At 52.2% G+C, this 12,427-nt stretch overlaps 1 protein-coding gene across 1 annotated transcript in view; it reads left to right on the top strand.

The window, feature by feature from the left end:
* Positions 1-953: 953 nt before the first annotated feature.
* Positions 954-12,427, top strand: part of ST8SIA2 (ST8 alpha-N-acetyl-neuraminide alpha-2,8-sialyltransferase 2) — a 32,767-nt gene continuing 21,293 nt past the window's right edge. Inside the window, exon 1 of the mRNA XM_075764606.1 lies at positions 954-1,214. Coding sequence (XP_075620721.1) covers positions 1,117-1,214 — 98 coding nt within the window. The 5' untranslated portion in view covers positions 954-1,116. The remainder of the gene's footprint in view (positions 1,215-12,427) is intronic.

Below are 12,427 nucleotides of genomic sequence, written 5' to 3' on the forward strand. Positions count from 1 at the left end.
CTCGGCGGTGCATATATCACCAGATATTCTGATTTTTCAGCAACTTTTTGATCCTAAAGAATTACGCTTGGATTCGGAGACACTCTGCCAGGCTGGCCTTGCCTAACCGCCGCCACAGCCGGCCTCTCCTCTACGGGGCTGGTGCTGGACTAACAGGCATCTAGGGAAAGGACCTCTGGGTCTTTTTTTGGTCGTTCTTTGGTCTAGCCAGTGCCTTTTTCTTTCTTCCCAACTTTCATACACTTTCATCTCCCTTTCTAGATAGAAACCGCAACCTTTGCTCTCCATAACAAAATCTACGGTTGTACCTGTAGCCTGCAGGAGGTTGCTCGCAGGGGCTGCGAGCGGAGCCCCTCGCGTGGTTTCTGCTTAACAAATCCTGCCTGTTCCAACTCCAGCGAGATTTGAAGAGTCGTGGCAGGACTGGTGTGGTTATGACAGTCAGTGTTAGTGGTAATGCAAAGAATTACTGTTACTAAAATGGGTATTAATAGTGATAGGTGTGATTATTCATCGTTTACAAAGTGCTTTTCATCCCAGAAGATCCACTTTATTGCATGCACGTTGCAAGAGAGGAAAAGGTACAATGAGCGCCATCATCACAAACAGTAGTTAGCTTTGTTTTATTGTATTACGGGGTTTTGTCCTTTCGGGGAGAAACCGCCCGCCTGCGCGTACTCCCCCAGCCAGGAGCGACCCCGCCACACCGCGCCGGTGCGCGCAAGGGAGGGGACGTGCCGGGGCCGCGCAGGACAAGCGACAACAAAAAGCCGAGCCCGTTCGCAGGGGGCACCTCGGAAGGCGGGGGGGGGGGGGGGGCGGCCGTTCCCCCCACCCGCCCCCGGGACGAGGGGCAGCCGCTGCCCGCTGCTCCCGGGACGCCGCGGGGACGCGCCGCAAACTTTAGCGGCGGGGGGCGGCGGAGGGCAGAGCCCGCCCCGTGCGCCCCCTCCCAGCGCCGGGCGGGGCGGGACGGGCGCTCCGCGGGCGCCGAGGGGCGGAGCGGCCCCGCCGGGCGGCGGCGGCGGCGGCGCCGAGCCGGGACGCGGCGCCGCGCTCCGCACCCCGCGGAGCGGCGCGGAGCGGCCCAGCCCAGCCCAGCCCAGCCTAGGAGCCATGCCGCTGCCGTGCCGGGGCTGGACGCTGGCGTTGCTCACGCTGCTTGTCGGTTTTCTCATCTTCGCCGATATCTCGGAGATCGAGGAGGAAAGCGGGTAAATGCCCCCTTCCCCGGTGCGGAGGGACGCGGATGATGGGGGTGCTGGAGGCGGAGGAGGAGGCGGAGGCGCTGGCGGCGGAGGGTGGGGGGGGCGCCCGGACAGTTTCTTTGTCTCCGGCTCTCTCGGTTTCTTGCCGCGCCGAAGTGGGAAGGGAGCTCGCTCCGCTCCCGCGCAGCGCCGCGGAGCCGGCGGCAGCCCCGGGCGGGACCGCCCCGCCGCCGGGCAGGACGGGGCGCGGGGCTGGGGGGCAGCCACGGCGGTCCGGGCAGGGGTGAGGGAGCCGGTACCGCTCCCGTTAGAGACGCAGAGGTACCGGTCCCGTTAGAGACATTGAGGTGCCGGTCTGGGTAGGGATGCTGGAGCAGGTACAGGTCTGGGTAGGGATGCTGGAGTGGGTGCCAGTCTGATTAGAGATGTTAGAGAAGATACTGGTCTGGAGAGAGGGGTTTGGGTGTGGGCAGTGCTCAGGTGTTGATGGACTGATGGAGAAGGTCCCTAAGCGGGATATTGGTGTAGGCAGTCTGCTGGCCGGGGTTGGGGGGACAAGTTGCAGCCCAGGGTGCCAGTGCTGGTCCGGATGGGCGTGGTGGAGAGGGCACCAGCTCATGGGGATGATGGATAAGGGGCCAGTCTGCAGGGTGCTGGAGCAACAACCAATCTGTGGAGCAGGAGAGATTGAGCAGGGACCAGCTGGGTGGGGGTGATGGAGCCGGGTGGGCGAGCTCAACCCACTTTTCGGTCCCTATGGGCTGTGTCAAGGTCTTTGTGATCACCCCTTCCTGGTCACCTCCAGGGTGGGTGCATACCTGTAGGTGCCCTGCATGGCAGGGGCTGAAGCAGCTACTGAGTCTGAGGAGATGAGCAACACCCTACCCAGCCCACAAAGCCCATCTCTGAGGGCTGCTTGGAAACTTAGGGGATGAGAGGAACGCATGCAGAGAGGGGTTTGCATTAACTCGAGGAACTCGCCACAGCAGTGTTGGAAAACAAATCAAGTAATTCTGGTAATGTGGGGTGCACTTGTAGTGCCCAAATAGCAGATGGTCTTTCTGTTTGGGACTAGGTGGCATTGCCCGCTGTATTACATCAAAACAAACACCTGGCACTTGGTGCTGAAATTATAAATGAAATGCATTGTTTCATTGTTACATTATATTGGGTGCCACGGGCAAAAAGTGCTTAAAGGTCAGCAGCCGTGTCCAGAAACATCCAGCACCGGACTGTAGGTTACCAGGCTAGATGAATTGTTGCTCTGCAATGAGCTGGCACTATCTGTATAATAATAAAGGAAATGAAAAGCTTCTGAAGCATCCTCTCCATCGGACAGGCTGCTCCGATCCCCTTGCTTTCCTCCCATCTTTTCTGGTTTCTGTTCTTTCTTCTCTCTCCTTGTCTACCTGCTAGATCTGTCCGCTAGAACTTGCTGTGCCCTTATTGAAAATCTATTCTGTTGTGTTACTTGTCCTGTTTTTCACCCTGGTTCATTAGGGATTCCCAGTGCTGTGGGGTTTTTTTCTCCTCTCTTTTCTGTACATTGTATGGAAATTGGATGCTTGCTGGCTGCTTATCTCCAAGCCCTGGCGTCGGAGTTTGTTGCTGTAGTTCCTCCAAGGAAGTACTGCCAGGCAGTGTAGCGGCAGAGAAGGCAACAGGGTCAAATGAGTTCTGTAGGAACGGCGAGCAGCTTGTTTCATAGAGCATTTCAGAAATAATAGTGCACAAGGTAACGAGGAAAGGAGAGGAGCACCCTACACCCCAGGGAGCGAAGGATGGGTCCTGCAGTCTGGTCTGAGACTGTTTTTTCATAGATAAGTTCCCACATCAGCTGTGGTTCTGATACAGGGATGCACAGAGCAAAGGTGGGACCCTGCCATATTAAGAAGTAATCATGAAGCAGGGCAAACTGACCCTTTCTCTTGCTCTGCCCTCTCCCACCCACTTCTTTTCCCCATTGTGTCTCCAAAGTGCTTCAGGTTTGATGAGCTCCTTCATCCCAAACACAGCAAGGGACCAAACACTGTTCATCTTACACCCTAAGCACTTAGCACAGGAGCCCAGTGCAAAGAGTGCTTCATCCTTGTGTGCTGCCGTGGTACCAGGGATGGTCAACACGATGCTCTGACCTGACTGAAGTATATTGCTGGGGAGATGTGGAAATCTGAGTGCCTGATCTGCAACAGTTCAGGGGGTGATGAAGGGTTTTCAACTTTGAGGGCCTGGAGTCCTGTAGGTAAAGGGGACTCTGTGACAGTGAAAGCACACAACAGTGTGGAGAGTGACCCTTCCAAAGTTTTCCAGGAGCTCTCTGTGTGTCCAGGAGGGAACAGCTCCTCACCGGGAGAGGACTGGGAGACCTCAGACATTTGTGCAGCTCTTCCCCAGGTCAGGAATATTTGGCTGATGGATCGTGTGGCTCAGCATCCTCCTCCACACCCCCATAGACCACCCTCGCTATGGTCAGCGCAGCCCAAGCATTAAGGAAGGTGAAAAGCTGGCCAGGTGTCCCCTGGCAAGCTTACAGCACGGAGGGGGGCTGGGAAACGCAGGCAGGTGCGTCCCTTTTCTTCTTTTTCCTTGGCATCGAAACACCCTCTAATTATTGTGAGGAGCGAACAGCTTGCCCACTTTTACACGTACCCTGCCCCCTGCCTGTGATTTGGATTGTCTTTGGAAGAATATGCCTCATACGGGTGAGAGCAGGGGGGAACATATTTCTCTCACCTACAAATACTGAGAAATCGCAGAAAGAAAGAATGAAATGTTCATTAGGTACAAACTAAGAGTATAGTATTACTGGCAAAAGGACAAAAGAAAAAAAAAAATATCATGCTGTTTCCCTGGACAATAAGTTCCCAGCATCACAGGTGAGGGGGGGTGGGAGCCGAGGGCAGCTGGAGCTGCTCTGCCTGCCAGAGGATTCTGAGAAAGATGTTTGCTTCTTAAGCAGTCCTGTCTTGCTCCTCCAGATATTCTTATACCACCTCCTGCAGACGGGAGATACTGAAACAAAGAGGTGTCAGGGCAAGGATGAAAATTCAGCAGTTCTTGCTCCTGACGCTGTGTTGCTCTCGTTAGCTTGTTCCTCTCGCCCTGCAGCCACCCCTGCGTGCGGGTTTGCATCCTGCTACATCCCTGTCGTTATATATACATATCACCTATGCACACATCGCTGGAATTGCGTGCTCGGCGGTGCTGCGGGATGTCAGCGGGTGGGCAGGCACTCTCGTCCCGCTCGCTTTGGCTCGCTCCTCGTGCTCGCCGGCGTGTGCTGCCGCGGTGAAGTACTGCCGTTCCAAATGGTCTTGGCACTTTTCCGAACAACCACCTGGTTCCGGGCTGCTGAACTTTTCCTGCAGCCCGGTGGCGCCTACATTTCCCTCCATCGCTCCGGCTCTTTGTTTCCCTGGAAGAAAACAAAAGATACGTTCGCGTCTGTCTTGGGGAACGCTAACGCAACCGCAGCCATTTCTTCATCCACCCCAGGATACGGGAGCGGGCCAGACCTCTCGCCATGGAGGAAGACAAAGGACTCGATGTCGAGTGGAATAATTATTGCCGGCGACGGGGAGGAAAATTCTGCTCCTTGGTGGCAGTTTAAAGGGACTCTTTGTTCTTATGCGTCTGCCGTAGCAGTTCTGCAGGGGTCCGGCTGTGTCCTGATTGTCTGTAGAGGGAGCTGGTGACCCGCTGCCACCAGGTGACTTCTCAAATTAGCGTGTGAGCCATCTTAGGGAGCACTTGACACTTGGTAATGGGTTGGACTTAATATGAGTCAACCTTTTCTCTGCTAGTCCAGACCACATGCCTTTCCATCCTGATTACAAGAGGAATTACGTTCTGCTTTTTTAAGCGATGAATTGGAGTATCTAATATTGCTGGCCTGCCTGGAAGCTTGTCAGTAAATTGCCACTTTTTCCTCATGTGCCCTTTTCTAACACCTGCCTTTCAAAGGCTCAGGAATGCCACAAAGAGATGTTGTGTCCTTTATGGTGGCTGGTGTGCTTGCTCTGAGTGGTCTGTGGCGTGCTGTAGTCGTAACACTTCTTGTCAAGGTTTGTCCATGGAGTATAAATGTCCTGCTTAGGTCTTTCAGGCTGTGATTTACTGCGCCTGACCCAGAGTTAGTCTAAGACTTGCTCTCCACCAGAAAGTTTTCTTGTAAAAAGTGCTATGTGCTACCAATATACACTTCTGTGCACGTGAGCTGACAATTTTCCAGGCTGGTCTGGAGGAGTAATACCTCTTTGCAGGACAGAAGCCCACAGACACCCTGGAACTATTCCTATAAATAAGGTCAATGGAGAGAGCTTTATACTTGTTGGGTACGGCAGGGCTCTAACAAAAGTCCCATGACACATCGGGCTGGAAAATAAAAGCAATCTTGGGGCACTGATACAAGTAAGAAAATACTCGGTGTAGGCTTTGATTGCAACTCTTCTGACAATAACTTAAGAGCAAGCAGCCAATTTCAGGTTGGCTGCAGAGCTCCCCTTCCTCCCTGTAAAGCACTCCTTCATCTCCTGCTGCCCTGCAGGGGCAGGGGTGGCTGCCGCAAAGATGTATCCAAAACCCCTGTACTCCTGCCCAGAGCAAACTGAAGGAGAGAAATCTCCGTAGCTTGTTTCCTTAAGCTGAGCTCCGAGGGAGTGGCAGGAGCACTGGTACCTGCAGGGAAGTGGTGTCTGGCAGGAGGGCTGGGAGCAGCAGGATGGAAGGCGTTAGCAGACTCCCGAGCAATCCAGTGGAACAAGAAGAAAACCCAGCGCCGTGAACATAACCAGTCCCTCTAAGGGCTTTCCAGTACAGTTGGTGAAAACTCACTCTTTGATCCAGTCCTGATTGTCAGCAGCTTGCAAGACCTCCAAGGAGGGAATTTCTGAGCTTGCCAGTGAGGAGGGCAGTAGCTGCGGTAGGAGGACACACGTCACCAGCTAGCACTTCTTGGGTGCAGAGTTGCAGAAGCCACGGCCAGTCCCACCCCCAACAACCAGAGCAATGACGAGAGCAAAGCAGTTCCCACCAAGGGCTTCAAGTTTCCCTTTTGCACAGATGGGCCTTTTGTTTCCCATCTCTAACGCCACAAATGTGCTATTACAGTCTGGAAAGCAAGAGAAATCTTTTTCTCCCTGCAGAGAACAAGGAGTTGCAAATGTTCGTTCATTTAGCAAAGGCTTGTTGAGCAGCTAACGGTGAGGTTAAGTGATTCAGCCATCAGCAGTACAGTGCCCGCTCCTCCGTGCTACTGCCGTACTCGTGGGCAGAGAGTGAAGCCCTGGGACCGCGGCCAGCAGTGACACAGCAGATCCCGCTGCCATCGTGAGCCCTCCTGGCCTCCCCCGGAGATGGATAAAGGGGTCAGGTTTTTGGTATTTTTAATTCTCTGCAGCAACTATGGTTATTCTACTTGGACATCTTTTCATCAGTGCCTACTTGCATGCTAGCCATGCTTTTGATCTTCCAGGAAAGCATTTAACAGGAGCTCACTTATCTTTTCTTGGGCTTTCAGGCTAGAGGTATTTTGTTTTTTCATCCCTGAGACCAGCACTACTTAAATACATCTACAGGCACAGCTGCTATAAAAACCAGTTGTTCCAGAGACAGACTTCCTCTAATTGCCTTCATCATTTGTTTTCCCTGGGACTGGATCATCCTCAGCAGCAAGAAATGAGTTGAAACTATAATATTAGACAATAATTATTTTGCCATTTCTCTGGTTTCCATCCCCAGTTGCCTCTGGAGACAAGGGAGTTCCCTGACACAGTAAATTCACTGTAGGAGCAGAGTTTCAGGTGTCCTTCAGCAAACACCATGGCAGAGCAGGCTGGTGTCAGCAGCTCTATCTGTTGCAATGGAATAGAAAAAAAGAAGGAAAAAGAAAAAAAAAATAGCATATTTACAGCTCTTTTTTCATTGCGTTCCCACTGTAAATCTAAACAACTCCTTGTATTGACTGAGCAGCAGCCTTGGTGGTGGTGGCCTTGGGAGATGCATCCTCATCGACAGCAGCAGCAGCGCTGGCTCCGATCGGGAAGCAAAAGGGCGGATCCAAGGAGACGGGCATGGCGCTGCCAAAACCTGCCAGGGTAGTGACGATGGTGCGGGGTGAGAGGGCAGGCTGGGAGCAGGAAGGAAGATGAGCTGGGAGGGCAGCACGTGGTAAAGGTGCTCGGTGTACGGGTGGTGGGACCAAAACGGTGGTCCTGAAGCAGCGAGTGATGCCACAGCACAAACGCTGTGTCCTCCCATCGGGTAACCCCATTAAGAGTCCTTGCACCAGCCCAGAGGTGATGGACGCTCTTGGGGGTGACACTACAAGGCAGAAACGCCGTCAGCATTAGGGATGTTCCCCTTTGCCAGGCGATCAGCAGCTTCATTGCTCTGATCCTGCTAACTCTGCTGGCCCCACTATTGACTTCTCTGAGGTTCCTTGTTTGCACAGCGTTTGAGTCATCGAGCTGACTGCTCGTGCACCGGGTCAGCTCTTTCCAAATTTAAGCACTGGACTCTTTCTTATGGCTACTGCAAATAAAGTCCTTGTTATTGCATACAGAAATCCACTGGGAATATCACAAACAAACACAAAAAGAAAACCAGGCTGGCCATCTGCATGCTGAACACGCCGCCCTTCCCCGTCCAGCGCTCTCCGTGGGCAGAGCTGCTTTTAAAAGCACATATTGTCACAGTCACGACACAGTTTTGAAGTGCTTTTTCAAGGCCTCGCTCAGTCAAACAGCATCACAGTAGGCTCCAGGTATCACCCATGTGTCTGGCAACTCCTAACTGAAGGATGGTTCTTCCACCACGACCCATCCCCTCCCAGCCCAGGCTTTATCGGCATCTTCTGGAATATCATTCAGCTCTCAGCCGGTGGCTACAACAGGGAACGTATTTCCCCTGTGAAGGTTAAGCATTGTCATAAGGCATCTCCAGCATCTTTTCAGACACCCAGAAGCACACTCAACTGTCAACCAGCAGCTGCTCAGCTGGTAATTAAACTTCTTCTTACTGCCACCTGGATTTCCACGGTGTAGCTTTATGAGCCAGGGGAGGAGAGAGGAGGCCAAGCTCTGAAACCAATATTTGCTTTTCAATATTTGTCATCTGGACATTGTCATCTGGGGACTAAGTCCCTGCAAAGGTTCTGGGACGGCTCCGTTGCTGGTAAGTGCCTGTAATGGTGGGCAAATGTCTCAGGCAGTTGCTGATTGCAGGGTGCAGCTCTTATCCAGGCGCTCCCAGCCCTCTTTGTGTAGGCACCAGATGTTATTTTGAGCATGGTCGTACAGAAGAACCACCCCAGGAGGATGCACTACCCAGGAGAGGTCCTCAGCATCTACGTCAACAGTGGAAGAAGAAACCACACGAGACCTTTTGTATTCCAAGGGGCTGCACAGAGCAGTGGGAAGAGGAGGCAAGAGGTGGGTGTGGGAGGATGAGCCCGAGGACATGATATCTTTTCATAGCACACCATTCCCATTTCCCAAGGTACATGGCATCCAAGATGCTGCAGAAGCCACTGGGATTTCTGTCTTTTGGGGCACAAATGCTCAGGATGACAGGATCTGCTGCAAGACTGATGCTCTGCTGTTTGTGCTCCCTGATAGCTCTGCTCTGTTGGCTAGAAAAATTATCTCGAGAAAAATGTATAGTGTAGACATGTTTTTTTAAGCAGTGAGGCTTTTGTCTCAGCTCTTTTCTGGGTCTTTGCTGGGCTCTTGGAGTTTTTTTCCTTCTCCCTTCCAGAAGGGGAAAGCTAAATACACAAAGACACACCCCCCTCAATCCCAAGCCCCCCTCACTGGATCCTTTTTGCCTGCTTCAATGTCTTTTTCTTTGCTGGCTTGGCTGCCAGGAGTAAACTTCTGATGGAAGACATGAGGTGAAGGAAGGAATAAGGTCCTGCCAGTACGCAGGATGGGGAGAGGTGAAGTGTGTGACATTTGAGCCCTGTGAGTATTTTGTCTTTAGAGCAGCAATAAAACAAGAGCATCACAGGGTGGTTGAGTCAGGCCATGCCGACGTTATGGTGGATGCATGTGGATGTGAGACCTGATGCTTTACAGGTGTGAGAGACTTCTCTGGCTCAGGGAAAGCACGTGCTGGCTTGGGGACAGAGCCTGAAAGTCCTGGACCATGGCTCCCTCACAGGCAGCAGTAACCATCAGGCTGCTTCAAGCATCCTCCTGCCTCTTAGAGGTCCTTCAGGGCAGGTAGCTCAGGGCAGGGACAGGGGTTTGGTTGTGGTGCTCTGGTTACCCCAGTGCAAGCCGCATGCTGGTGGCAGGCTGCCTCATGTCCTTTAGTTGTCGGAGCTGTGCCATTCCTGCTGATTCTTCACCGGTTTTGTCACGTAAGCATTTCAGCCTAATTGGCTTATTTCCTATTAAGCAATAGGTGTCTCTGTTTTGCAAATTCATGTGTCTCGATTCCTGCGTCCTCAGCGTACGCTTGTGATGATTACACACAGTGATTCGCAGCCAGGCAGAAATCTCAGGGCCAAGCTCTGCTCGCATTTATGTGGGAGCTCTGTTACCACCTGACAGGTAGGGATGCTGAGCGCCTCCGACCTTCCCATCTTGTTGTGGTCCCCGGGAAGGAGCCTGCACGATGGGGATGTGATGGAGGTGGGATTGGGGCATGGCAGGAGGTGACTAAATTAGCAAGGCTGGTTTGCATGAGACTGGCGGATCTGCGTTTCCCGTGGTGGGCAATAGCAAGTGCCGTGAGCAGCAGCGAGGCCATCGGCTGGAGCTTCTACACCGAGTCTCCTTGGCTTGCTGGAAGATGCTACGATACCAGCCTGGCTGCACGAGCACTGCCCCTCGGCCTGTGTACCGGAGCTGCATCGGGACCGCAACGGGGCATGTGATGTTCCTGAAAGCCATGACACGGACACACTCTCCCAAATGTGGTTGCATGACTTGATAGAAAGAGTGAAACTCAGAGCAGTAAAAATAGCACCTGATATTTAGGAAGTTATTGACACTCAGGCTGCCAAGCTGTGACGATATGAACAAGAGAGATTTTAAACACATCGAAGTGCGATTTCAGATGTCTCATAAAGACGTATTGCAGGATCTTTCATCTTAGCAGACGCGGTTTAGAAATGTCTTCCAAATTAATCTCTACAGAGGGAACCTTGCTCACCAGGAGAGTGCGGGTACGCAGGGCTACCCAATGGCCACCGCTTCTCTTAATTACAATCTCCTCCAAACGCCGGGATGAAAGCCTCAAAATCGAGTGGTGAAATGTCACAGGGAACGATCTGCGAGCGTCAGGTGTCCTGGCTCCTCCCGGTGCATTACGAAATGTGATACAGGAAGGCGAGATGAGGAATGAGCCTGCGAGAGCTGCATTTCTGGAAGGGGGAAGACTGGTGTTAGGGAGAGTGCACCATGTTGTGTTTGAGTACCTGATCTCAAGGTTCCCTGATCTCTGATCCTATTGCTTCTCGCCTGGCTTTGGGTTTTGTTTCTAATTTGCAGGTTGGTTTATGTGCGGGGCTAACCAGCAGTGAAGCCTTTCCTCTCCAAATTTGTCTCTCCGGTGATAGCAGAGCATTTTATGGGTATGGGTGGGCTTTGACCTAGATGCCGTGAAACCGCTTGAGCCTCTAGTGAGAAGCGCACAAGGGAACTTGCCGATGAATGTGGCCTTTTTACGTCTTTTCAGCGAGACCCTGATGTGCAGATGGAAAGCCAGAAGACAATTATTTCTCTTTCATAGACAACTTGGAAATGTGGCAATTTTCCCCCAAAAGCCCTGGAGTCATGTTTGCTGTTCTGCTGCTCTCAACACAAACCCTGAATTTCAGGGAAGAGCAGGGAGGGTTGAAACACATCTATCCTGATCCACATTTCACAGGGCAAATCTTGCCCCATCTTTGAGGACGCGGGGAACCCATGCCTTAGCTTAATGACTGCGCTGGTCTTAGCGAAATTAATTCACTCGCTTAACAGGGCGATCTGTGCATCCAAGCCTGTCTCTAACGAGGTGGCCTGCAGGTGCCAGCTTGTCCCTGCCGTTGCAAGGTCTGGCTTATGCCCGTGAATGCACGTGGGTTTATATGTCACTGTGAGCGTCAGCAGGAGGAAGCCTGTCAAGTTTGGGAGGAGAGGGGCGATCTGTGTATTTGTATTTCATTTCCAGTGGCTGGGTGCTGTATCGCTTTCCCCCAAAATTGTTTGTTACAGCGACTGGGTCTGTCTGGCCACAAAGCAGCGTCCTGCAGAGGATCTGTGAGCATCCTGCTCCGCGCACCCTCCCAGTGCCTCGGGGAGAGCCCATGGGTTGGGAGGGCAGTGATTCTGGGAGGGTGGTCCCTGACCAGGCCTGGCATCATGTGTTCTTCAGATAGAAGATAGAAATTCTGGTCTTCAGGACAACATCAGAGCAGTCCTTAAAAAGCAAAGTAAATATAGGGAGTCCCCCCTTTTTTTTTTTTTTTTTAAATAGATACAGGCTGCCTTGTGGGTACAGCCTGCAGCTGTTTCAGGAGACTAATGGCTGCATGTGCTTTTCAGGCTGGTGAGACCTTTTCAGATGGATTCCCGTGGTCCTGTGGGTGACATGTTCTGTGCTCTCACGCAGCGGGAGCCATACTCGCTCTCAGCCAGTAAAGAGCAGCCAGTACTTTCAAGAGGACAGGTCTGCTGTAAGCCCATGGTGCCTGCTCCCCTCCTGGCTTGTGGGACTGTCATTTTTTGGTGTTACGGGCCAAGCCACTTCACCCCCAGTGTCCCAGCTGTGAAACAAGGATCATAAAATGCACCTAACGCAAAAGCAAGTTGTGAAAACTTAATTAGGTGTTAATCATTCGAACCCCTCAGACAGAAAGAGAGTTCAGAGTGCCATGATTTTTGAGGAATTCAGATGGATAAATTCTGCTTAACAATCCCCCAAGAGATTAGTATCTTTCTTTTATGTGGAGGAGGGAGAAGAGGAGAACTTGGGTTGCCCAAGGTCAGGAAGAGGCAGAGGTTTTGTTCCATCAGGAATGGATTCCACAAATGTGGCTGAATGGATGGTTGGGTATGGCTGAAATTTCTAGCTAGTTCATGCTTCTCGTGCCCACTTCCCATGTGTATTGTCTGCCATGGATGCTGGGGGGAAGCGGGACTTGGAGGTGGGCATCGTAAAATATCCATGGAAAACACGTTTTTGAATTTGTAAGTCTGAGAATATGGATGCGTAAAGCCTGCTTCTAG

Source organism: Balearica regulorum, chromosome 12 (assembly GCF_011004875.1).
Source record: "Balearica regulorum gibbericeps isolate bBalReg1 chromosome 12, bBalReg1.pri, whole genome shotgun sequence".
Lineage (NCBI taxonomy): Eukaryota > Metazoa > Chordata > Aves > Gruiformes > Gruidae > Balearica > Balearica regulorum.